A 24,989-nucleotide genomic window follows, 5' to 3' on the forward strand; every position below is an offset into this window, starting at 1 on the left:
ATGAGCTGACTCGCTTTATCGTATCCCTATCTCAACAACAGGCCCACAATTTGTGCTTTAGGGGGGGAAAAAAAAAGGAAAGAAATAAGAAGAAAAACAAACAAGCGAGCCCATTTGTTTTCTAAATCCCCGCGGGTTCATTTGGGTTCAGCGGAGATCCCAGCAGGGGTGCCAGACACAAGAGGGTGGGCGGAGCACAAAACATCACTGTTGTCCTCACATGAATAGAGAAACTTAAGTGACCTCGGATGAGCCAATTTCGAGAGCGTCGGGGCAGTTGTGAATGGCAGCACCCAGCAACATCGGAGGAAAAAAGCAAAGCAGTGTCCTTCAAATGATACTGTACGAAAATACGGGCTCTGTGGGATTCAGGCCAGAACACGAGGCCGGTTTAGTCAGGACTGCGTTACGATGCCAAACCGCAAACACGAGCAGATGCAGACGAGAACATAAGATAAGCTACTCAGAAGAAATGCTACAAGGTTGGTCTTTATAAGGTCTATAAGGAGACACTGACCGGATTTGTGTAAAACGGGTTAAATGTTCCAACAGCACATGAGCTTCATTCCTTTTAATTAGATCTGACATCACAGGTGATGTTTATCTATCATCATTTCTTAATTAAATGCAACGAGAATGCTTCTAAAGTGCCCAATAAGCTTTGAGAAGACTCATGAAAGGTTTGTCTGCACATAGACTGGATTTAAAAAAAATAAAAAGTTAGTGAACTTAGGAATACGTCGAGTAACGGACCGACACAGCTCACCACAATGCGGTGACAATTATTAGATTAAGACAAATGAGACCATATCAATCATGGGGTTTCAAATATTGAATGTTCGCCCTCTTTAAGCCAGCAGGTGGCAGCAGAGAATCGCATTTTCATTCCCACCTTTTGACAAGAGAGACAGATCACATGGGCAAATTACTGTTAGGGAAAAGTAATGGGTCCTCTGTTAATGTGTTTGATTTTTTCCCCCCAAAGACAAGTTATTAGTAAGAGTGATGTGTTAAAAATTAAATGAAGAAAATCAGCATAGTGAACCAGCTGCGTAAAATGTTTTGTTACGTTTCTTTTAAGCATTTAAAGTGATGACTTGCTTCGTCACACTGAGGCGTTGACGTACCTCCTGTGAAAAAAAAACGATCCGAGGTCAAAATTTACCGTAGTCTACTCGTCTTGGATCAGTTTCCTGAAAGCACAATGCGAGCAACTCTCTACAATAGGCTCATTTGGAAGGACCTTGGCCGGTTTTCCCGCACAGATTTACAGAGTTGATTTCAATAACACGGGAAAGATGACAGAAAGTGAGACAGTCTGCCGTTTCATCAAAAAAACATCAGCCCAACAGGGAATTCGAGGCCAGCGACGCATCTGTAGAGTTGGGACAGGTGAGGAGAGGACTGGAAAGGTCAGCGGTCCTAAAAAAAGAAACTTCAGCAGGCAACGGGTCAGTAACGTGACTGGAAAGAGCACCTTAGAGAGGCAGAGTCTCTCAGAAGTAAAGACGGGCAAAGGTTCAGTAATCAGCAAAAAGTGGCAATTCCAGCATAATGATCCTCAACATAAGGTAGAGAAGACCCTACATTCAGGAAGATCTCATTTTTCATGAAATAAGTCATTTGATGGAGTTTTTTATGATCATTTGTCAATAAAATATTGGTTTGTGAGGGTCGCATTTGATTGGACTGTGTCTAATGCAGATTTCCCACAGTGACCCATCCTTTTGGAATGAGGGGTTGAAAAGAGGAAGTGACTGACCGAGCTATAGGATCAGTTTAAGCTCAAAGTTGGGTCGTTAGTTGCCATAACTACAACAAACGCTGTTGATGACTCAATGCTCCACAGGTAGAAAAAAAAATCTGAAGCGATCTTTTGAAAGGCCTTTCAAAAAAGTTTCCATCGACTGGTTTGAAGCAAGTCGATAGCCAGAGAGTGGCGGTACGGGTGCGTTGCCAGTCGCTGTAACCAGTAGAAGAAGTAGCTCGCCTAACCCTGAAACAACAACAACTGCGGTGGACATCCACACGAGGGAAAGGTCACTCATGTCTGGGAATATCTGGGATATTAGATCCGATCCAAGAAGGTCAGTCACGGAAATGTACTGCTCACTGGCTCAGATGAGAAGGAGCTGCTGTGTCACGTCATTCTGATCTTTTGTGAAGTGCGACACCTCAGAAGCAGCATAGAAACATTTTTTGTTTGATTTTTAAACGTTTCCATTGACATTTTGTCATTCGTACCCAAATGCGAATCGAGAACAGCACTGGAAACCCGGCTAATAACCCGAAACCCAACCGAATGTGACCAATAATAACTCACAGGAGTCTCTTTTTCTTTTTTTATAGGATGAAAATATAAAACTCACAAGTTCTCTTTATTTGTTGTATATAGATAGATGTACACCACTGGAGATTTGGATAAAAGCACACACAAAAAGCTAACGTATGTGGGATCAACACATGTTGAAACAAACGGGGACAAAAAAGAAAAAAAAACTGCCAAGGTGTGGAATTACAAAGATAAAAAACTATCCAAACTCTATTTCTAAATGTAAATCGTTACATGTGTTGAACTTTGTGCCACATACCAACCGTCTGCAGTTGCTAATATCCTCGGAATTCTGTACACGGCGTATTTTGTACAAAATATGAAATCTACCATTCAATAATAGATATAACGTAAAAGTACATCATATGTACAATATTAGATGAAGCCATTTAGTACGAGTTATATACTAAAGGACACTTGCAATAATAACTCTTTTAAAAGAAAAGGAAAACAAAGCTTATGTCAAATGAAGAAAGCTCCAAAGAAGCCAGTATTAAAGCCATTTTGAGAACAAAAGTCACCAACGTTGCCGCAGCAGCACAACAAGACCATTATTGAAGGGATGGAGACGCCTCTCCCATCATTAAATCCGAAGTGGGAGGCAGGAGTCGAGCTGGGTGGGGTTTTGGTACGAGCCTTTGGTGACTGTTGTTCCTCTAGACCGACGTGGAGAGAACAGAACAAGTGCGACTGCAGTACAATTTACAATTTACACATTCAGTTGCCGACAAAAAGAGGTTTCAGCCGGCGAAGGAAGAGTAAAAGCACAACCAAAAGAACCCGCAGGCGTCCAGAAGCAGAACGGATCAAATGACGAGAGAAGGGGTGGGGCGGGGAGATTAAGATGTGGGCAGACGTGGAAGGGGACAGCGGGGAAGAGACGGACAGCATCGCGGATTTGAACTCTGCACAACTTTGCTTTTTTGTTCTTGTTGTTGTTTTTTTTCAGTTGCGTTTCTGTTTTTCTTTCAAGTTTTATCAGGAAGTGCTTAATTGCTGAAGTGGCTCGAGGGGAGGGGAAAAAAAAAACCAAAACCCCGCGCTGCCTCGACTCTCCTGGCTACAAAAACGACGGCGCAGCTCCAACCTGTGCTGGAGTCCAGATGAGCGACGAACAGAAACCGGAGCACAACTGACTTCATGTCTTTTGGTTGTGGTTTTTTTTTTTTTTTTTTTGAGGATGAAGATGAGATCTTCCAATCAATCTGGCTTTTTCTTTTTCTTTTTTTTTTTAACTCATGCTAATCTTCCCTTCTCCCAAATGTCCCCCTTACGCTCCAAAAGGCACTGTGAAAAAGAAAGGCTTACGTTTGACCTCCTCAAACTAAACACACTTCCTCTACCAAGCAACATATTCTCTAGCAAGTGTCCCGTAAATACAAAGAGTGTTGGTTGAAAGGAGCAGATTAAAAACAACCCCCCCCCATCGGGAAAGCGTGTTTTCTTTTTTCCATTTCTTTCACTTCTCCCGACACAGTGTGCAACTCCTCCGCGATCTCCTTAACGCCACATGAGCCTCACATGAATGACAGCGACCTGTTCTGAATGCCGGCGACCGCGTTCAACGCGCTCCAGCGATGGCTTGACGTGAGCGGCGGGCTAAAAATAAACCCCACAATCGGCTCTCGTGCGTCTGAAGCAGGGACCACACTGTGACCTGTTCTGAGTTATTGCCTACACGGTCAAAAAATGCGAAACGGAGCGGGTAGAACGTGAGGAGTTGGCACCGAGACCGTTTTATTCCAGAAAGTCCACCGGTGAGTCCTCTGTGCACCCCGTCTGTAGAGAGAATACCAATGAATCCTCACTAATGGCGGCAACAAAACAGCTGGACACAAGCGCTCTTACAATGCTATGTATGCAAAAATATAAACAGCTGTCTTATTTAGAAGGTATGAGAAAAAATGGCTAATACTGAATACACAGACAAAGCTGAAAATGTCTCATCCATGTTTGGTTTTTTTTTTCTCATCGTTAACACCGAAGATGTTCTCCGTGGAGGTTACGGCTGGGGCCTCGTGTTTGTGCAAGCACCTGACGTCTCTAAAGAGGCGAGAGGAACAGAGAACACCTGAGAGGAATGACCAGAAGGGGGCGGCACAGTACCCCAGAAAAACACAAACGAGAGAGAGAGGGGGGGGACAGAAAAAGAGAAAAACTCGAGAGGAGAGGAAGATAAAAGTTGTTCTTGGGTAAAGTTTAACAAGTGGTGCGTGTCTCGGTCATGTAGGAGCGCCCGAATGAGTGGCTTTAGACATTTTGGGTGTCAGGCGGTACTGGGATAGCTCTGTTCTGCGTGGTGCTGGGCTGGACTGAGATACCAGAGTTGTGTTGCTGTGCTGGGCCTCTGTGGGCCTGTGGTTCCTCTGTGGATGCTGCTGCTGCTGCTGCTGCTGGTTTACACTGGATCTGGGCTGCTCCGTTAATGGCCGTCATGCGTTGTCAACATTTCCTCAGCTCTTCGGTGCAACTCCAACGCTGTGACGGTGGAGATGTCTTTGGGAAGCTCAGATTTCCTCCTCACAAGTGGGCGTTCCCTCCGCTGCTCTTTTAGGACCTGCACACAAGGCAAGGCAAGGCAAGTTTATTTGTATAGCACAATTCAACAACAAGGTGATTCAAAGTGCTTCACAGAGACATTAAAACAGAAGAAATAAAAACCATGATTTAAAATTTAAACAAAAGAAGGAAATAAGAACAATAGATAAAATCAGAAAAAATTATATATATGAAAGATAAAATCAATAGTTAAAACATGATTCCGTTTTGAAACTCAAGCTTATTCAAATGCAGCTGAAAATAGGTGTGTCTTCAACCTGGACTTAAATACACTGAGTGTTTCAGCTGATCTGAGGCTTTCTGGGAGTTTGTTCCAGACATGTGGAGCATAGAAGCTGAATGCAGCTTCTCCATGTCTGGTTCTGACTCTGGGAACTGATAAAAAAAAAAAAAAAAAAACACGGAGATCAGTAACCCACACACACACACACACACACACAGATTAGATTAAAGTGATGCATTTTTCCTGATTCAAGCCTTTTCCTCTTGCATTTTGGGCAGCTAGGCATAGAATAAGCAAGAATAGCAGCTAGAATAAAGACGTGTAAATCACAATGTCTGTTTCAATAATCTGAGTGGAAATTACTTAGGAGACAAAGTGCAGCGCATAACGTGACTTGAAATAGCCTCCGATGTCTGAGCGGTGCGTGCCGCTAAAACATTTCCATCTGGTGCCCAGTTGCATCTAGTTGGATCGCTCTCTGTGTGCCGTTCAGATGTGGAATGTAATAAATGCATATGCTGAGTGTCATGTTGTCAAACTGTGCGTACAAACAGTGGATGGAAGAAAAAAACAACTGTACATTAGGTTGAGTCGCGTGCTGCATGTGTGGAGATCAGTGCCAGGAAAAAAAGATTCATGAAAACAAACAACAAAAACCAAAAGCAGGCAAACATCTGGCGATCAGCTGAAAAAGCCAGAACACAGATGGGAAAACGGTTTCTGAGTTTGATGCGAATTCAGCCTTGAAAATCAACTTGCGCGTCTCCTGGTGTGCGAGGGGCTGAAAGTGTGCAGCGTGACTGCGGCCTGGACAGAAAACGGTGAGCGATCCGGCACATTCAGTCACTCCTCCATCACATATATATCTACTACTGGTCTATGGATTTTATTGATTTCTACCATTGTGTTTTTATAGGATGCTGCTCTACTTTGTTGTTTTAAAGGGGCAACATGAGTAAGCCTGACACCGACACAACTCCGTAACTTCAACCGCGCCGGGTGCCGCTTCCTCCTCATTAAACCGCATCGTCATTGCTTCACTGCTCACTGACCTGTGTGGCTTCCTCCTCGACCTTTTTCTTTAGTATGTTGACATCGTCTAGCGCCGGCCCATCCGTCTCCACGTCCATCGGGCTGCCCGATCCTATGGAGTCGACGTGAATCAGAAACTGAACGGTGGAAACACAAAGAGAGGAACTGTGTAAGGAACTCCATTTCCATTCAACTGAAAACGACCGTGCTAATAGTTTCATCTTCTATCAGAGCAAAAAAACCTCAGCCCTTGTGCGAGCATCTGTGGGTGAAGCATCCGTAGCGCTGCCTCAGCTACCTGCCGGGCCGTTTTGCTCACCTGTGGGTTTGACTTTGCGAGGTTCTCAATCTTCACCCAAGCTTCTTCTCGTTCTTTCCATTTGGCTTTCTCTCTGACAGACAAAACAAAGACACACGAAGCATTTCCACTGTGAGTCAGAGGTGCTGATCGGTTTACTCATCCCCCCCCCCCCTTCTGATCGCTTTGCATGGCTGCGCTGGAAATATCGACGGCACGTCTCGCTCGATGACTTACTTGCTTTTCTCTGCCCTGAACTGTTGGGTGCAGTCATCGAACAGCTTCTGGTTCATCTCCATGAAGAGTTTCAGAGCATTGTAAATCAAACCGTGGATCGTCCTGCAAACAGAGACGGCTTATTCGTTTCATCTCCTAAAAACCGCCGCCGACACAGTCCTGTGCAAAGACTCACTTGTTCCAGTGGGTCTTGGAGTTGCGGTAAAGTGCTGGAAACATGATGGGCAGGATCTTGGCGGCGTTGTCGCTGATCAGGCTCATGATGTACTCGTTGTTCCAGTAGTACAGCGCTCGCTCGGCCACCTGAGGGCGCAGCATGGAGCAGAGTTACACGTGCGCACAGGCAACCAACGAGAGAGACAGACAGAGCGAACACGCCCGAGTCAACATGGACGGGATTCCGACCTGAAAGTGCGGGCTCGACACACACTTGGCCAGCTGTCGGAAGAGGGGCTCCATGACTTTAACGAACTCCGAGGGCTCGATAACGTCGAGTATCTCCTCCAGCTCGTTGAGGAACATCACCTCTTTCGGACTGTGGGTCTTGGGCCAATACTTTAACAAAGCCATAACCGTCTGCACGCACACACACACACACACACACACACACACACACACACACACACACACACACAGGGCTTAATATAGATTAATATAGATTGTTTGTTTAACTGCTAATCTGCCGATTACAGGAGATCAAAACAAAGACCAATGAGCAAACGCACATATCCAGAGACAAAATCGGATCTTTTTCTATGACATTAACATCATTTCAGTTCTTCTTTACATTGGAACCCAATAACATCTAATAATTCTTGTTCTCCTTTCCGCTGTGGTTTAAAAAAGCTTCAGCTGACAAATTTCCTGCACATAATTTTCGTCTCTTCTTGCCCTGCTGTGGTTTCTATCTAACTCTCTCGCTTACACCTTTCCTGCCCCTTATTCCGGCTGCACTGTAAGACAGCAAGAGACCAACCAGCGATATGGGGAAAAGAAAAGAAAAAAAAAGAGATCTTACCGGTTCTGTGAGGGTGCTATCCTTCTCTAAGAACTGTACCACACAGTAGGCCAGCTAATACAAAGAAAAGCAGAATTTCTTTCACAATTTCACCAGAACACTGATGTCATAATGCTTTATCTACAGCAGGAGAGAGGAAAGTGGAGCACAACGCTGACAGTAGTTACCTGTGGGTGATACACACTCAGAGACTTGACTTTGTGCAAAGGCAGCAGGACTTTCAGGAGGAAGATTTTGTGCTCTTCCTTCAGTGGCAATGCAAATCCATTGATTATGCTGTGAGGAGATGATAACTGTGGTTATTAACGAAAAACACTGCTCCATTTCACTGGGAATCGGCCAGAGCAAGTATTACCTGCCAAGTATTTCCAGTAATTCAGCTATTCCGTTATGATGCTCCGTCTCATAAATGAACCTGAAAAAAAAAGGAGCATTTCAGCCACACGAAAAAGACTTTGCAAACACTAAAACGAAACAAAACAAAATATACTCACGCGTAAAATATGTTATTAATCTGTTTCCTAATGTACGCTCGCAGCCCCAGGAATTTGCCGTAGATGCGGTGCAGAGTGGTCTTTAAAAAATCTCGCTCTCTGGGGTCTTCGCTGTCGAACAGATCAAGGAGCTGAAAGCATAGAAAAAGGTTACGGAGACACTGCTCAGGTCAAACATCTACAGCCGTACGCGCAGACTTAAGTCTGAGGAGCTCACCTGCATTACAAACTTCTGGTCAATATACTTTTTGGCAATGTTGGGCTGAAAGTCGGGAGACTCCAAGAACCTCAGGAAGAATTCATACACGAGCTGTGGGAGAAGAGCAGAAGCTCCACATCTTTAGACGTAATATTCGTGTGGATTTGTTCTCAGCAGCTTAGAGAGGCTGCATGTGTGTGTGTGTGTGTGTGTGTGTGTGTGTGTGTGTGTGTGTGTGTGTTCTGTGCACCTGTAGATGCGGCCACGCCGCCTCTAGCGTGGGCTCATCCTCCTCTGGGTCAAACTCGGCGCCGGTGGGGTTGGATGACGGCGGCAGCGTCCGGAACATATTCACAGCAAACTGGGGGACAAAGGAGAACGAGATCTGGTCAATGTTTCGATTGAAAGAGTTGGGTTTTTTTTTTTTTTTTTTTTTTATATCTAATGACATTTCCATTTCTGAGACACAAAGCGAAACATTTAGAAACCCGGGGGCCGATCTAGACAAAGGATGAGTAATTTAGCAGCTTGTGGGCAGGCGTCTGTTTCGTCTCTCCCTTCATCCTTAAAGGGGAAAGGTTCAGCCAGTATACAGTGTTTGAGTTTAAAAAAAGCTCCCATTCTGTCCAAACGTCAGCCGACTAATCGTGTGTCCGAGTCGAGGTTAAATCTGTTCATTTTACAGAGTAACGGATATATTTTGGTTGCCACGATGCAAGAGTTTCATGGTGTTTCCCAGGAAAAGAATCACCCCCGGCCTCCCAGGTCGTCTGCCCTATATATTTCCAAAAATAGGTTCCTTAAACCAGAACGGAACGCACCTATCGGAGGCGGCGGCCTTTTAAACACGAAGGACACCTACTTCCGAACAGCTTTCTGCACTGGCCTACAATTGCATTTGTGGCCTGATAAACCAAGTCGTTGAATGAATACAACTTTAAAAAACTCCCCTTTAATGGTCGATTGTGCTGGTAAGAAATAACAGCACATGTCAGTGGACATCCAACACACACACACACACACACCATGGGTCCATGGGTGAAAACGCAGCCACTCACTGACATGTTTATATTCTGAGCAGAAACCATTTCTTAGTTCCCTCCAGAGAAAGAGAGACTAATGGAACAGCGACTATCGTGTCATCCAAACTAAAATATCGCTGCAGAACTTGAACACTGAGGCGGCGGGGGTTGGGTGGGGGGGGGGGGGTGGTGCACCGTGAATGGACACGGGCTCGTGAGAAAACTCCATGCACAGTGTTAACATTAGAATACAGTCTTTATTGTCACAGAGGAGTTTGTCGTGTCCGTCTCGGCACTTTGATGATAAAAAGCCATTAACGGACTTCAAAGCGCCCTCGTCTTTAAGGGGGTCAGAGAAAAAGGGCTGCCAGGAATAAGAGCATATTTTCATGCTGATTTGGCAGCTCGGGTCGCATTTTGTGATCAAATAGAACGTCGACGAGGAGGAAAATTTGCACCTTGATCATCTGCAGTGTACCGCGTGGCACGGAGGCTGGGCTTTGATTAACATCAAAGGCTTTTTTTCTTTTTTTTTTTTTATTTGTGGCGCCGTGCACGGAGCCAGACCGCGACCCTCAGAGGAACATGTTTCTGGTGAAGGCGGCACGAGCTTCACGGCAGGTACGCGGCCTTTCAGGCAAAATGCTGCAAAGTGATGGAACAAAAGACAAAAAAAAAAAAACCTTTGAATTCGGTTTGTGTTGCAGTTCGAGCCGACATCGATGAGGTCATGCCTCGCACCACCTGGCGCCGCAGAGAAGACGACTCCACGGTGTGTTTACACCTCGTAAGTTCGGTGATCTACGCCCCTTCTCTGAGACTTCATGGTGCATTCAAGTACACCGATTAAAACCCAGAAATATGTACATATATAAACGAATGACTGTTTAAAAGACCACATCTTTCATTTTTATCATTAATCTTTGCTGGAAAAAAAAAAAGGAAGCGGTTATGTTCTTCTTGTTCCTTTATTCAGAAATGTCTCATACCAGCGATGCCAGAACTGCTCTCTATCACTAAAAAGAAAAAAACTGACTAGATGGATTACTGTGAGACTTTATTTGGAGGATTTTTCCAAACAATCAGCAGGACGACTTGCACTCCACTCCGCTGGCTTCCTGTTCAGCACAGAATCCCGTTTAAGAACCTCTTACGAAGCACTCAGCGGTTTGGCACAGCGGAGCATCTCTGACTTGCCCGCTGCGCATTACCCGATTGGATCTCTCAGGTCATCTCTTGAAAGTTGTTCCCAGAATTAAATCCAAATCTGCTGAGGGGGCTTTTTGTTACTGTGGTCCGCGTCTCTGGAACAAACTGCCTTCTAACGTGTGCTCCATCAGAAACTAAACTCAAAACATCTATTCTCTCAAGCCTACGAAGAATAACTCTGTGTGTGAGAAATATTGTTTAAATTCATGAGTTTAGACTTACCTTTTAAACTGAAATTCTACTCTTGTCACTATCGAGAAGCTAAAATACCCCAAATGTAATATAATTTCGGCCACATCAAGACCTGGAAATAGTGCGTTAAGTTAAGCAAACTAAGCTAGCAGGGTGAAAATCCTGAATACAAATACTGACTCCATCCAGGCCACACTGCTGTTCGAGTGCTTGAGAGACACTAATCGAGTAATGCTGTGTCTGTTTGGGAAAATGTCGCTTTTCACGGCACAAAACAGCCCAATAAAACCCAACGATCGCACTGTGTTACGTGCGGGGGCCACATTCCCAGGAGCTCAAACTCCTGGCACACACAAGTCATTTCATTCTCTGGTCGGGAACATTTAAATCATGTTGCTGCCTGCTTGACGTTTACGATACGTCCAAAGTTGCTACTTTCCCCCGTTTCCACACTGACCATATGAACCACCTCTGGGTAGATGGGTTCGGTGATGACGTTCCGGTTGTGGGTGATGTACTCCACCATCTCGCTGAGCGCCGCTCGCTTCACCTCCTTCCATTTCAGGTCGCTCAGTGGGTCCAAGACGAAGTCGAAGAGGACGCAGCACTGACGCAGCTTCTGGATGAACAGCTTCTCCTGCTCTGCGGGGGGGACGTCTGGGAAACAAAGGGACGACAGGCTGGAATCAACAGGTCTGCATTTTTAACCTTCACCAGAGAGAACAGAAACACCAGAGTGCTGACGTTGTATCAGAGAAACTGACAATCTAATAAACACAAAAGGCTAAAACTGTTCGATCGACTTCATTTTTATTTTGGTGGGTTATCAAAGTTGTTGGCGCTTTTTCTTTGATCTCTGTTGCAGTTGACAGGGTAATGACTTGCACGCTGCCATGGGAATCGTTAGCTAAATTCAAATGTAAATGCTAAATCAATCATTTAGCATTTCAAAGACTGTGCCATCAATGATGCAGAGGCTCTAAATCAGCCCCAGGGAATATGGAGCCACACCTGTCTGTGCATCATCATTAACCTCCAGTTTGGGAAAAAAAAAAAAGACTTTCCAGCAATGTTTCTACAGAATCAGTTTTAAAATATGTTCTTAAAAAAAAAAAGCACAGCCAAGAGTCAGAGGGGAAGAAGCTTTTTTGTTCTGCACTTTGGAAGCTTTTCAAGTGAGTTCTCAGGGCTCCTGAAGGGCTTTCCCAGAGCATACATCAAATCCTTTGCACGTATAAAGAAGATATAAAGCCATGTGAGGCTTTAAAAGCAAGTAAAAGAAACCTAATGCTGAGAGCCGCAGGCTTTGTGCAGCCGTCGTTGTGATTTTAAAGTAGCTCAAATGTGCCTCCGTCCTTTCAGCTCCTGTCACGAAGCCCTTTGCGCAAAATGTAATTGACGTGCAGCGTTTTTTTGGGGGTTTTTTTTCCGGGGAAGACCAGATGCAACGCCGTGATAAGAATTAGAAAATGCTGCAGAGAGCGACCAGAAATGATGCACTTTGGTGCAACAGTGACGCGCCTCTTTCAAATAAGGAACAACAAATTGCTTTCGCTTTCCAAAAAAACGTCAGCGGTTTATGAGAAATGAGATTAGCCACAGAAGCAGCTCATTTGGATTGATTCGAAAGCTATAAAGTGAAGCATGAAATCAACAGAAACGCTCGCTCCCTTTCATCCAACACGGGCTACGGCGATGAACATTAACCCTATAAAACCTGCCTCTGGGGTAGCGTTTATGTACACGTCACAGCCTGCGAGTCATGACTCAGTCTCCACTTACAGTGCAAGTGCATCACACGTCACCATGGTAACTATAGGCACAGAGAGGACTTTGGACAAGAGGCGACCGCTGCTAATTAGACATGCAACTGCTGCCGATTCCATCAGCTGAGGGACGAAATAATTCTAATGTGGAGTGAAGAGACTCACAGTTCATGATGTCCACCTCTTAGAGAATCTTATCAATCTTGTTATTGGGAAAGGAGTTTGTGTGGATATTCACAAATGAAGATCCCCGACTGATTCCTCGTCAGAGCTGAGCCCAGTCAAAATCCTATTACTTGAGACCGATAAGAAATCTCAAGGTTGTGCGCACGGTCACGGACCTGAACACAAATGTGAGCCATCGTAAGGACTGCCTGTGCATTTCCAGGCGGGTCACAGCAGCGCAGCCGCTATTCCACATGAAAAGAAGCTCCCACTTCAGAATGCTCCGTTCTCCATTTTTCTGTCAATCATTCATCGATTGGTTTGAAAAACGGAAGACGAAACATCTGCTTTGCAATCGCTCGTTATAAATTAAGTCTGCAGAGTGTTAAAGAGAATTTATAACTGGAGTTTCTATGAAGTGCTCACAAAACTTGCCCGTGTGCAGACCTTTGAGTTAATCCTCTTGGCGGGGAGCTGTGTTTGTTGTCCGATTCCTTACGGAGTACGATACCTTGTCACAGCAACTCAACAGTCCGAATTAAAACTACCAGCGACAAACAGGACCCAGCTGACCACATTATGGGATAGAAGGCTGGGAATCTGCTTCCCCTCTGAGCTTTGGCAACCACATCCGTGGAAAACCACGGTGTTGACCTGTTTTATGTTCATGTGAGACAGAGGGAAGTGGATTGTTGCAGTTTTCACCTTAGAAAGAAACCCTAAATGTCAACATGAAAGCCCAATAATGACGTTAGAGAAGCTCTAACTTCTTGGATCAACTCTGACCCGTGATTGGCCGAGTTACTCCTCGGAGGCATCTATTTCGGTGCCGGTTAAATTTACACAGGAACCTCTGGGAGGTTCAATCGGCGACGTTGCAGCCATGTTAATAGAGATAAAGCTTCCGCCTGCAAGATAAAACAACACAAAGCTTAAAGTTTATTCGACTCTGTTGAACTCCGTTTGGCAGACGCAGAAAAAAACAGAGAGCCGCGAGAAAGAGCAGCCTTTGTCCCTGAGGCGTGAAGCGCGCCACGCTTCCTTCAAAAATATTAAGATAAGGGAATCCCAGATAAACCATTCAGAAACAAAACTGAAAACACGGTGACGCATCTTTCCAAATGTCACAGCAGACCATGAGCTACAACTCGTTCTCATCTTAACGGTCCACCCTCCGAGGATGCCTCTTTCCATGCGAGATCGAGCAAAAACAACACTGGTTGTTGATTTCATTTGAGCAACAAAAAAGCTCTGAGCAGGAACACTGAACACAGAAAAAGTTCAGTTAACTTATGGGATTTGCAACAAGATTGGGGGAGGGGGGGGGCATCTCAACACATCTCAACTATAGAAACTTTTTTACCCCCCAAAGAATACCAAACCGTTTCAGGACTGCTACGTCTGTGTGTTGAGGGTTTGTGTTTACTCCTCAGAAGCTAAAACACAGCACCTTGAGCACCTCGTTTCCTCTCATCTCGCAGGCGGTGCCAGCAGAGCCGGCAGCTCCTGTTACACAACAGCACTGGGGTTTCTGAGCGGGCCTAAAATATTAAGAGACGTGCTGTGCGACGGCAGACTTCACACACGGGCAACTCTGCATGGATAGGAACGTAACCTTTACTCTTCTAAAGGCTCCAGCTTGCACACAGGAAGCAGGTCACGAACACAGACTGCTCCCGAGTACAGATCTCCAATCTCAACTACTACTGAAAATGTGTCACATTTATCAGGAATGTGTCACCAGTGGCAACAACGGGCGCACCAACCCCGTTACAAGGCTGACACGGGCTGACTGATGCAAGGTAAAGCAGAGGGAGGGGGGGGGGGCATTTTCTACAGACCCAGATTCCCAAACACCTCACAATACAGACAGACAAGAAACAAGCTTTGACCTCACTTCCTACATATGACATCAATAGTAAAGATGGGGGGAGGGGAGATATTTAACTAACACTCCCCCCCCCTCACTCTCCTGACTGACGCGAGCTCTGCAGCGTCTTGGCAAAAGCTTTCCTCGTTGACATACAAACACAGTCACCCGCCTCCCTCTCCCAAACAAGCCAACAGATGATAAAAACTCAGCTGATAAATGCTCTCTGTCCCCTGCACTAACTTTATCACAAGTCACATGATACTGTTCATTGTAACAAACCAAAGAAAGTCAATAGGCAGCTGCTGAACGACAAAATTTTTTACCAAGCTCCTCTTGAAACACAAACACAATACAGCAGAGGAGGCAAATTTCCTACTCTCACCTCTAAAATGCATGAGGGCCACAGGCTGGAAAGGCCCGTTAGAGCTCGGTGCTTCCAGAACCATCCCGCTGGCAGGTCTAGTACATGCCAACATCGGTGTGCCGAGGCAGGAGGCAGAGGAGAAGAGGGCAGCCCAGGCTAAGGCGAGGAGCCAGCCTCCATTTTAGCACGAAGACTGAGCAGAAAATGAAGCTCCCCTGCTGCTGGAGGGAACCAGCTAGTTAGTGATGTCATCCCCCACAGCAGCCACCTGGTTGGCTGGCCTCGATCACATGGGCGGGATGTCAGCATAAACAAACAGGAGGGAAGGGATTGGCTGGTGGACTGAAAGGGAAGGGGTGGGAGAGTTATTGTGATTGGGGCAAAAGTAGCTAGATCTGTGGAGAGTTTTAAAGCTCAAACCACAGTATAACAAATAGATTAATACCAGAAAACACATTGTATCATCCAACACATAGGCGACTTGTAAAAGCCACCAGGAGGGGTTCAATATTTTCATTCAGTGCAACTCGACTCAACACAACAAATAAAGACGCCGCGAGCGATGAAAACACTTAAAAAACAACATGCATCGGTCCCCGAAGCAGTGGAAGGAGCAAAGCCAGGGGGGCAAGCATATACTTAATGATTTTCTCTCTTTTTTTCTCTGTTCAAAAACCTGCTCAGACACAAGTATGCTGCGCGTGCCACCCTTCAGCGTGTCTGCGTTTGCGTGACAGATGGCTCTCGAGGAGCGCGGCCCGAGCCCAGGTGTGTGCGACTGAGAAACAGGAAGGCAGGAAGTCTCGGTGCGAGCAGCACAGGATGTGGAATGGCAGTTAGCTGCACTCTTGCCTCTGCAGAAACCCGAGGACTGTGCAGGAAAAGGGCAGGTCGACGATGATGCAGACAGCTCAACGCTACAAAAACACACTCGTAATTACATCAGCAAATCAAGTGGCACCGAGATGGTTCCTCTCTCCAACTGCACTTGAAAACGCAGCCGACTTTGCACCGTCACTAAGCAGTAGGGTTGAGTCAAGAGTGTGAACCCACATATTACACTATCTTGATACTACTAACACAGCCTCAATTGGACCGCAGGCGTCATCACACACACACACACACACACGCATACACACACACACATACACGCTTTAGCCTGAATGCTTTCTACTTTTTGACCTGTGATCTGAATCGGCCAGTTTTCAGCTCGATATGTTGAATTCAAACTTAAAGACGAGCCCAAAGATGGTTAAAGTCACACCCATGAGAACTCTTTTCTGCAACAGCAGGGGAGCAAACGTTATTTGTACTTTGTTTCTGAGCAGAATTGCTGAGAGAAAAAGAAGTGTTTCCAGCACATGACAGCGTGTCACAGATCATCCCCGTGGGTTTGCACTTCTGCTCTGGTGGTGCCTGCGGTGGCTCGAGTGCGGACTCTCACAGCTGGTGTTAAACTCCCACAGGTCTCTGATATTACCAACGCCCAATCTGTCACACCGCCTCCGGCGTGTAATCCGTGTTCGCCAAGAAGTCCGAAGGTTTTATTCTCTGCGGTCGAAGGAGGCTCACGTCAGTGGAGCTGGTTCGGTGTCATTTCAGCAACGGGACCGAGTCTAAGAACACGGAGCGCTCTTTCGTGCCATTCTGCTCCCCGGTCACGGGGGAAACCCTCTCATGAAACGATGCATTTTCTGGCAAGAGAGGCGTAAAAATGGGGCCTGTTCAGGATGGATCGCTGAGTGCGCGTTTGCTTTTACTTATCAGTGATAGCATTTGGAAGAGTGTGAAATACACAGATGAGTGGGCCCTTTACAGGTCTGCTGAGCCTCAATGTCACCATCTTCTGTGAGTGCTTAAGGCTCAGATCTATAAAGAGAGAAACGGGCGAATCAGGGCAGCGGATCTCTCCGGACTATAGATGGATAGATTCACCTTTATCGGTTTACCCCCGACACAAAGCGCAGAGCAATGCTTTTTTTTTTTTTTTATTAAGGAGACCAGGTTCATGTTAAGAGGTGCTTCCGGAGACTTGCTCAAAAGACTCAAAATGTCGGAAATATTAAGTTGGACAAAGTTGCATCAAAAGGTGCAAAATGACATTCGACTCATCTGTCAATGGCAAACTCACACATGCATTCATGAGGCTGACGGCAGTCTTCTGATTACTGAATATTAGAACTTTTTCAGACTCAGTGAATATCCCCATAAATACTGGCAGTAAAACTACGTTACACCACAGCTGGAGGGATGTCTTTACACATCAATATTCATAATGATGTCATGTGCGCATGACATCACGCCAAAATGTCCATTTTCCAGATAAGTCGAGCATTAAGCATTCTTGTCCAGAAGGATTATCGCTGCCTGTGTGCAGACTGCACATCATTAGCCTCAATCACTATCCTACACTCGCTGCCTTAAACAAACAGCGTTACCGACACACTGTTCTATAGCGAGTTACGCAACTTTCAACTGATACAGCATGGAGGTCGTTCCCTGCAAAGTGCAGGAATCTGCAGCATTTTTATCTTGCGTACAAAGACCGCCTCCTCTGCCCCCTTAAACGTACCCTCCAAAAGCTTTTGGAAAATACAACTTTTCCTCTAACAAACCTTTAGAAACTTAAAAAAGAACATTGTCCTTTAATGTTGGACGTTATTGGACGTTATTGACCGTATCCCCCCCCCCCCCCCCCCCCCCCCCCCCCCCCCCTTGTCGGGGCTATTGACAGCAGCAGTCAGGGAAAAAAATTAATCAGTTTGCCACATCGAGCGAGGTTTATCCTTCAAAACGGAGGGGACTGGACACCAACTGACCACAGCTGTTGGTCTTTGGAGCGCAAACTCGGCAAGAACAGACAATGAAAGATCTCTGGATCGTCAGTTACTCCCTCACAATAAGGTTAAATCAGGTTTATATACCTGTCCATTTCTCTTAGCTCAAGATTGATTGTTCGCTTCCATTCCAGACTGTTGCATTCGCTGTTAAACAAAAACCTGAATGCATCTGCCCTTCCCTGTGGCTTCTAGGCTTTTTCCGGAATCTTCCTATTTATCTTAAGCTGGCTGTATGTTCTTAGAGCCTTTCAAGTGAAAATAACACGTTAATCCAAACTATCTAATATCACAGCAAAATAAAGTAAATATGATACATTCCTGTCAATAATAATAAAAAAAAGAAGCCAAAGACTCCACCCTGCCTGCCTCCACCCAAATGTTCTTGACTTGATTAAATGTAGTGAAGAAACTGAGGGAGAATTCTGCCGCTGCACGTGTTGTGCTCCAGGCCTGTGATGTTCCAGGACTTTTTACATTCAAGAAATGAACCAAACTGCTGCTTCAGCCATTCCTTCAGTTTCTAAACAGTTTGTTCAGCCCAAAACGACTTCCGCTACAAGGTTAGATTAAAATGTTTGTGTCGCGTCACTAAAAATGAACCTCAGTTGATGTTTCGGTGCCATTTCAACTCTAACACGTTATCCTTTAACCAGCAGATGGCAGCAAACCCTGGGACACCGACACTCGTGGCTGCTTCCAAAGCTCCAGCTCAGAAACAGAACACATACAGAGGCGACAACTGTCGCGCTCCTGCTCGTGCTGGCATGTGCATTTTGAAATGAGACCGCAAAGACATGGACACTTGTAGGGAATTTACCCTAGATTGCAGCCATTTGTTCGACACCATCTGACTGCGGCATGCAGTCAAAAGTCTGGCGAATGCGTGTTTGATTTGTTTTTCCTTCTCTGAAACGACAGAAACAACACTGAGGAAAACCAGATCGCAACACAAGGTCTCCCACAGAAAGAAAATGTCACTGTTTTTAAACAGATGCGGAGGCTGGAACAGTCCAAAAAAGAGAGAAAGACTAAAGCGCACGTGGGATTTGGGGTGAGTTCATGGGAAAGGGCCGCTTTTGGTCAGGGTTTTTAGTCTGGCCTCAACTTTGTGGCTCTGCAGGACAGGCTTGTGGACATGTGTTTCCATCAGGAGGTGGCAAACATGCCTGGAATGAAAACAGGCCAGAGCGAGGAGGCTGTTTGCACAGAACCGAGAGACAACATCTCCGAGGCCACTGTGGAATAGCGTTTAGCAGAATGTCATCGTCGCTCACGTTGGGGTGTGGGAAGTGAGCGGGGTCTATCAGAAATTCGGTTTGCCGTATTGCTTTCCTGACACAGCACATAAGTCATTTTTTCCCCTCTTTTTTTGGAACGACAGACTTGCCAATCTTCCTCAAAGACTGACCAGAGAGTAAACTGTGCATGAAGACCACAACAACTGCAGCTGTTCTGCAGGTTGGCACTCAGCTTTAATCCAATCTGCCAAGTCCTTCCAAGTGACCAACGCGATCATAAAAGTTCGAGCCGAAAAGAAAGGCTCCGTTTCTTCAAGTGCAAATTTCTCACTGTAACGCAAAGAACTGAGACTAACAGCCTCAGAAAGGCCAAATCAAACACAAAACTGCCAGACATTTTATTTAGTAGCTAAAACCAAAGTGTCTCTTGAGAGAAGTCAGCTCTTAAATGTTTCCTTTCTAAGTCACAGGACAATTTATCCTCTAAACCGATGTGCTGATGACGTTCTGCTGGTTCCACCACGCGTGCTGCAACAGTGTTTCAGCGTGCAGAATACTGACAAGCACAAGACAAACTGCACAGAACAATGCCTCCGACCATGCAAACACTCCCATATAGACCCAGCTGTTAATCATACTGATCAGCGAGATTACAATCAGCACAGTTCAGGTTATAAGAGTCCCATAAAGTCATCACTTCATTTGAAAATCAAGGCCTTATCTGTTTATTGGGGGAAGTGTGCAAATTCTCCCCCACTCCCTCTTTATGCTGCCAGGCATAACTCCAATGTGACAACTTTGGATCATGAGTCGGGATCAAGAGTCACTTCAGGACATCTCTGTTGTTACCATAAGCCTTTTTCTTGTTCCCTATCAGAACGCTGTCTCGGATCTTTTTCGTCCTTCGTTTTTTTTTTACTAAAGTTTGAAAAATTCCCAGGCTGTTCTAACCCTCTGCGTTGGACGGGGTCACCTTTAATTTGCGGCTCAGCGAGGAGTCAACTCTCGTCGGTCTTACCGCCAAAAACCCGTTTTGTCTGTCCACGCGCAACAATGAGCTAATATATCTGTTTGGGTCGTTTCTAAAGCAGCGAGGCGGCGGGCAGAGCTGTTGTGGGTGTCCATGCATGCATAAACGGAAACATGCACTGACAATGTGCCCACAGGCCTGTGTCCACGCCTTCCTTTTCCATCTGGTAATACGCTGGCATTTCGCTTAGCCTTTACAGTACATGTCAATGTACCTCTATGCAGTTCAGGAGAAAAGACGGCAAAGGGAGGTGTGGTGAAGTACCAGGCATTTCTTTTGCTTTTTTTCTTTTCATCCGGTCAGTGCCAGCATTGTAGAACAGAGGGACCGTGGAATTAAAGCTTTATCTCTGGATTACGACTAAATATAGACACTTGGGTTAAATCCAGCACAAAATCCATGGCATGTATGTCCTCTGTTTGCTTCTGCTTATTGCGTAACCTCGTGCTCGGCTTAGTATTAAAAGGAGGCCGATGCAGCCAGGGATGTTCCCGGGGAAAGTGTGAGTAGATGACTGCGTGTAAACAAATTCGAACACAACCAGGCAGTGAATTCGCCTGTTTATCACCTGAACCACATACAAAAACCCACCTGTATGGAAACAGCTGAGTTCTATACGTGGACCCGGCTGTGTGTCAGTTCGTTATGTGATTAAGCAAAAGGATTCTTGAGTTGTTGTGCATGGAAATACCTTTAAAAGGAGGCAGTTTCTGCAGCTCCCTGTTGTTGCTCAAGCTGAAGCGAGAGGAGCTCTGCCTCTTGTCCTTTTTCACAGGTGTCTGGGAACCTGGCTGCTTCCCCTTCAGCAGCTGAGTGGTGGGAGGAACGCTATTGCTGGTCTTCCTGTTAGAGCTCTGCCGAAATGAGAGAATAAACTGCATTAGTTACGCTGCACTAAGGGGGAGCACATGCTAAACAGAAATGGACAGAGTGTAAAAGAGACTGCATGCAACCCTTTAGGAGCCTCATAAAATGCCTCGCAAGCAGCTCTTAGTTAAGCCACACACGAGATGGGTACATGTTATCACAAACGGTATGTTACTGCTCCCTCAACAAGATGGATTCTCCGAAGTGATAAAAAACACAATTGGCTCATTGTTCGGACGCCATGAACAGCATTGCACATATCAGAACACATCGAGTTCACAAGAGGAAAAAAATAAAAAAAGGTCTCCTCTGCTCATCGAGCTAACCGGCTGTAAATCCAATCAGGGTAATAAAAAATTAATTAATTAATTTAAAAGGTACGAGCAAAAGATTAGCAAGGTTTGATCTAAACCTGCACCCCGAATGCAACACGTCCATCCGTTAACACACGTCTGATGGCACAGGAGCTGCCTCCAGCACATTAAAGTGTGAACTTAGATTTCTGAAATTCAATCCCAGACCCGGCTAAAGTCAGCCACCGTCTGTGTGGCACTGCGAAACAAAAAGAAGGAGACCGTGCCGCCAGAAAGCTGTCGAGGAAAGTGGAAAATAAAAGCGGAGCTAACCTCTGCTATGAACCACATTACACATAACCGCACGACAAAGATTGGAATTAACTTCTGCTCCGGGTAAACCGAAGCGGAAACATCTGTCGTCTATTATTTACACATCTATCTGATTCAACCCGAGACCTCTCTCAACCAAATCCAGCCCGTCTTTACATCACATGAACGCCTTCAACTGTAAGGCAACTCTGGCTACAGTGTATTGGAAACGGTAACAGATGATTTTAATATGACACAATGTCTGAGTGCACGCAGATCTGCCACATGGCTGCCGACACCGACAGCAACAGCATTTTAAACCAGTAATAGGTTGGTGGGACGCGAGAAGCACCAGCTTGACATCTTTATTTCCAGTGAGCGAGCAGAAGAGACCTGTGCCATCTAAATTATGAATAAACAGCTTGCATTTAGGCAAATATTCAATTATGCACGCGTTACTTGGAATACTTTTAAGAGACATTCAAATGAAACGCAGTTTGGTTTTAAACAGGTCAGAAAAAAACAAAACTCTTGTCCAGAAAAGCATTAAAGTACTTGAGCCTTTATTCAACCAACACAAGCCTGAAGAAATGATTCATTTAGAGTCTTGACTGACAAACTCTAACTGTGTTCAAATGGTATCCTACTTCAAATGTGATGCCAGAACAAACTGAAGTAACATTTGATTTGAACAGATTGTTTTGGTACTCTCTAAAGGGTGTCAGGATTGGGTGATAGAGTGTGAGAAATCGTCACCGTGGTGAATATACCAAAGAGAGACTTTTATTCATTTATTTTTACTCAACACAGTCAACTTCTGCATCCAGAAATGTAATGTGACGGTATTATTACACGAGGAGGAACTCTGCGAAGAAACGCTACAGATTTCTCATCTAGAATGATCGTATTCTGTGCTGAGGCCAGTTCACAGTTCAGCCGGTCTTTGAGAAAAGCTGACATCTGGCTCTATGAGCCCGTGATGAGAAAGACTATCCAGTCTGGGGCAGTTGGGGGTGCCATCAGTGTCCATGGCATTGATGCGGGGGCATATTTGGTCATTTTGACTCCATCGAGGTGACAACTCTTCCGGAGATTCCTCTTGCAAAAACAACAACAATTAGTAAACTCCGTTCCAAAATAATTAAAACGTGTAACTGAAAAGAAGTATGATGATAAACGAGCCTGCATCCCAACATTTTCTTTGGGGTGGGTGGAAGGAAGAATCGACTTTTCAATTTCTTTATATTTTCTAAATGCAACAAAACCTGTCAAAGAAGACTAAAAGTTATAAATGAATAATAATAAAAACATGTTTACGTGTTAAAGACTTTCACTTAAGTTATTTTTGCATGTTTAAACATTTCCCAACTCATCTGGAAATGGGGGTTTGCGGTTGGAAGGGTTTAAGAAAAAACATTGTTTCAGGTATGTTAGGGCATCCCTTTAACCCGGTATTGTGCATCACCGCCGCAGCCAGCAAGATACAAAGAAGTGAAGTTGACGATCTAGTTAAGAATAGAGCTACTTAGAGCACCACAAAGCGCTGTCAGCTGGGATACCAGACCCAAAATGAGAAAAATCAACATGTTTGGAAAGAGAGAAGCTTCCAGGTTTCTACTGACTAAAGGAAGTTGGAACTTTCTGTAATGGCTCAATGTTCATTTGTGGTGTTTGGAGGTCAATGGAGCAGGTTTATCTCGTTTCTGAAGTACTCCCTCCTCCACCCCCTACTCACAGGTGCCCTCAGACTGGAAGAACACTCCATCAACCATAATGCGTTTGGATACATTCAATGCCCTTGTGTTTTTTTCTCTTATACTGATGTGGTTCGTGACCATTTAGCAGTGTGACATAATGATCCACACCAGATGTCTGCGTGATAGCAGATTCAACGCAATCTGACGTGTGGGCCAAAGGACTTTACTTCCAGATGCGACCCAATCCAGATGTAAGCCAAAAGTCAAAAAGCAAGTCTTTCTGTATTACTATTTTTAATTTGATTTGTGGCACACCATGACACACTCGCAGATGGCGCAATAGCTTCTGAGACAAGCGGTTTCTACATACCTCTCAGCACTTTGCCTTTACAGGCCACATTACAGGGACTTTCAATTCAATCGATGCATTATGTCTTTAAAACATTTTATAACAAGTCAAGAGTCCAAACTGGGGAGAAACACGTTGATGAACTCCACTTATATGTACGTGCCCTAAAGCAATCAACAAGTTTGCACTGTGCTGCCCTCAAACAAGGATCAGGATCCACGTGCAACCAAATTTGCTGTCATAGTGTGAATAAAAAACACTGAATCTATAATAAGTCTATGAACTGTAACAAGAGAAGAATATATATATATATATATATATATATATATATATACCATGCTCCAAATATCTGCTGGCTTTACCACGTCTTGTTTATCACTCTGTGTTAATTCACTGATTGTGTGATGGTACTCTTCTGATTTTCCTTACCTCATGCTCCGAATTTTCCTGTCCTCCGCCCTTGCCCATTTTACCAGACTTGGACTCCTGCAAAAATAAAGTTTATTAACTCGAGTCGCATTGATATTGACGAGTATGCCGGCAACACCAGTGGGCAGGCATCAAGAGAATGCTGCCATGGTAAGCACCGAGGCTTCCAATCATCTATGAACGCACCAAGTCCCCTGTTAGCTGGCTAATGTTAAATTACCATCACTGTCATTCACACGAGCCTAGATTTTAGACATAAAAGTCCTGCTTCTTTACAATGAAATAAACACACATGTCTGGAGAGGCACGTGCCTCTTAAGTGCACGGTCTCTTTTCACGTTAACGTCCCTGTATTCAAACAAGACAGCAAGGCGTACCAAGTGCTAACATGTTGGCAGGATAGCGGCTAGCTTGTAATGATTGCTGCTTGGCTAATGTTAATATGATGGCACACTGCGCTGATAGCTAGATGTCTAGTTATGCGACCGGCTTATCGATAAATGCACTATTATGCACCTAATGCAAAGTTCATTAATAACCAATACGACCGCTTCATAGTTCTCGAACTCACCTTGTCTTTTTTCGGTTTATTCGGCATTGTACAACCGTGGCCGCCCTTGCTCCCCTCTCGGATAGTCCACAACCAAAACCTTGACAACTCTCTGGGCACCACACAGCAAGGCGGCTCAGCCCGTTCTCAACACCTGATTGGCTGCTGTCTGTCAGCTGACTCTCGCGTCTCAGACAAAGGGTTTTGGGAGCTCCCTGCTGGCGACAGCTGGGCTACTACAACGCAAGAGACAACAGGAACGAAACGGGTTGAACTGGCAGTGTCCTCTCAGTTTCATATCATTCACTTTTTTTTTCTATTGGACTCGTCATAGTTTCCTTTCATCCGCTTTGGACTCTTTTTGCAGGAGCTACAGTGACGGAAAAAAAAAACACGGATTT

General features: G+C 45.1%; 1 protein-coding gene across 3 annotated transcripts; it reads right to left on the reverse strand.

Annotated features, from left to right (window-relative positions):
* Window positions 1-3,786: 3,786 nt before the first annotated feature.
* On the reverse strand, window positions 3,787-24,713 carry ppp2r5cb (protein phosphatase 2, regulatory subunit B', gamma b). 3 transcript variants are annotated; one of them, XM_072362248.1, is made up of 16 exons: window positions 24,610-24,713; window positions 24,039-24,095; window positions 20,783-20,945; window positions 11,273-11,472; window positions 8,643-8,753; window positions 8,411-8,503; window positions 8,194-8,324; window positions 8,055-8,114; window positions 7,867-7,975; window positions 7,700-7,753; window positions 7,087-7,257; window positions 6,857-6,984; window positions 6,682-6,783; window positions 6,466-6,538; window positions 6,167-6,283; window positions 3,787-4,889 (listed from the first exon to the last, which is right to left on the reverse strand). In XM_072362248.1, exons 1-16 carry the CDS (start codon window positions 24,634-24,636, stop codon window positions 4,755-4,757), a joined length of 1,731 nt encoding a protein of 576 aa, XP_072218349.1. In that variant the 5' UTR covers window positions 24,637-24,713; the 3' UTR covers window positions 3,787-4,754. The 3 variants fall into 3 exon arrangements, with proteins under 3 accessions (XP_072218349.1, XP_072218350.1, XP_072218351.1); XM_072362249.1 differs by lacking the exon at window positions 24,039-24,095; XM_072362250.1 differs by lacking the exons at window positions 20,783-20,945; window positions 24,039-24,095; window positions 24,610-24,713 and adding an exon at window positions 15,002-15,223.
* Window positions 24,714-24,989: the final 276 nt, after the last annotated feature.

The sequence above is a fragment of the Leuresthes tenuis genome, unplaced genomic scaffold, assembly GCF_036924035.1.
Source record: "Leuresthes tenuis unplaced genomic scaffold, fLeuTen1.0.hap1 SCAF_13, whole genome shotgun sequence".
NCBI lineage: Eukaryota > Metazoa > Chordata > Actinopteri > Atheriniformes > Atherinopsidae > Leuresthes > Leuresthes tenuis.

Excerpts from the sequence above, each read along its gene's own strand:
- ppp2r5cb (XM_072362248.1), bottom strand. The coding sequence starts at position 24,636 with ATGCCGAATAAACCGAAAAAAGACAAG. Across the intron at positions 11,473-20,782 it reads GAAACTGCCTCCTTTTAAAG|ACGTCCCCCCCGCAGAGCAG; the intron begins GTATTTCCATGC and ends TTTGTTTCCCAG. Across the intron at positions 8,325-8,410 it reads ACCAGAAGTTTGTAATGCAG|CTCCTTGATCTGTTCGACAG; the intron begins GTGAGCTCCTCA and ends CTATGCTTTCAG.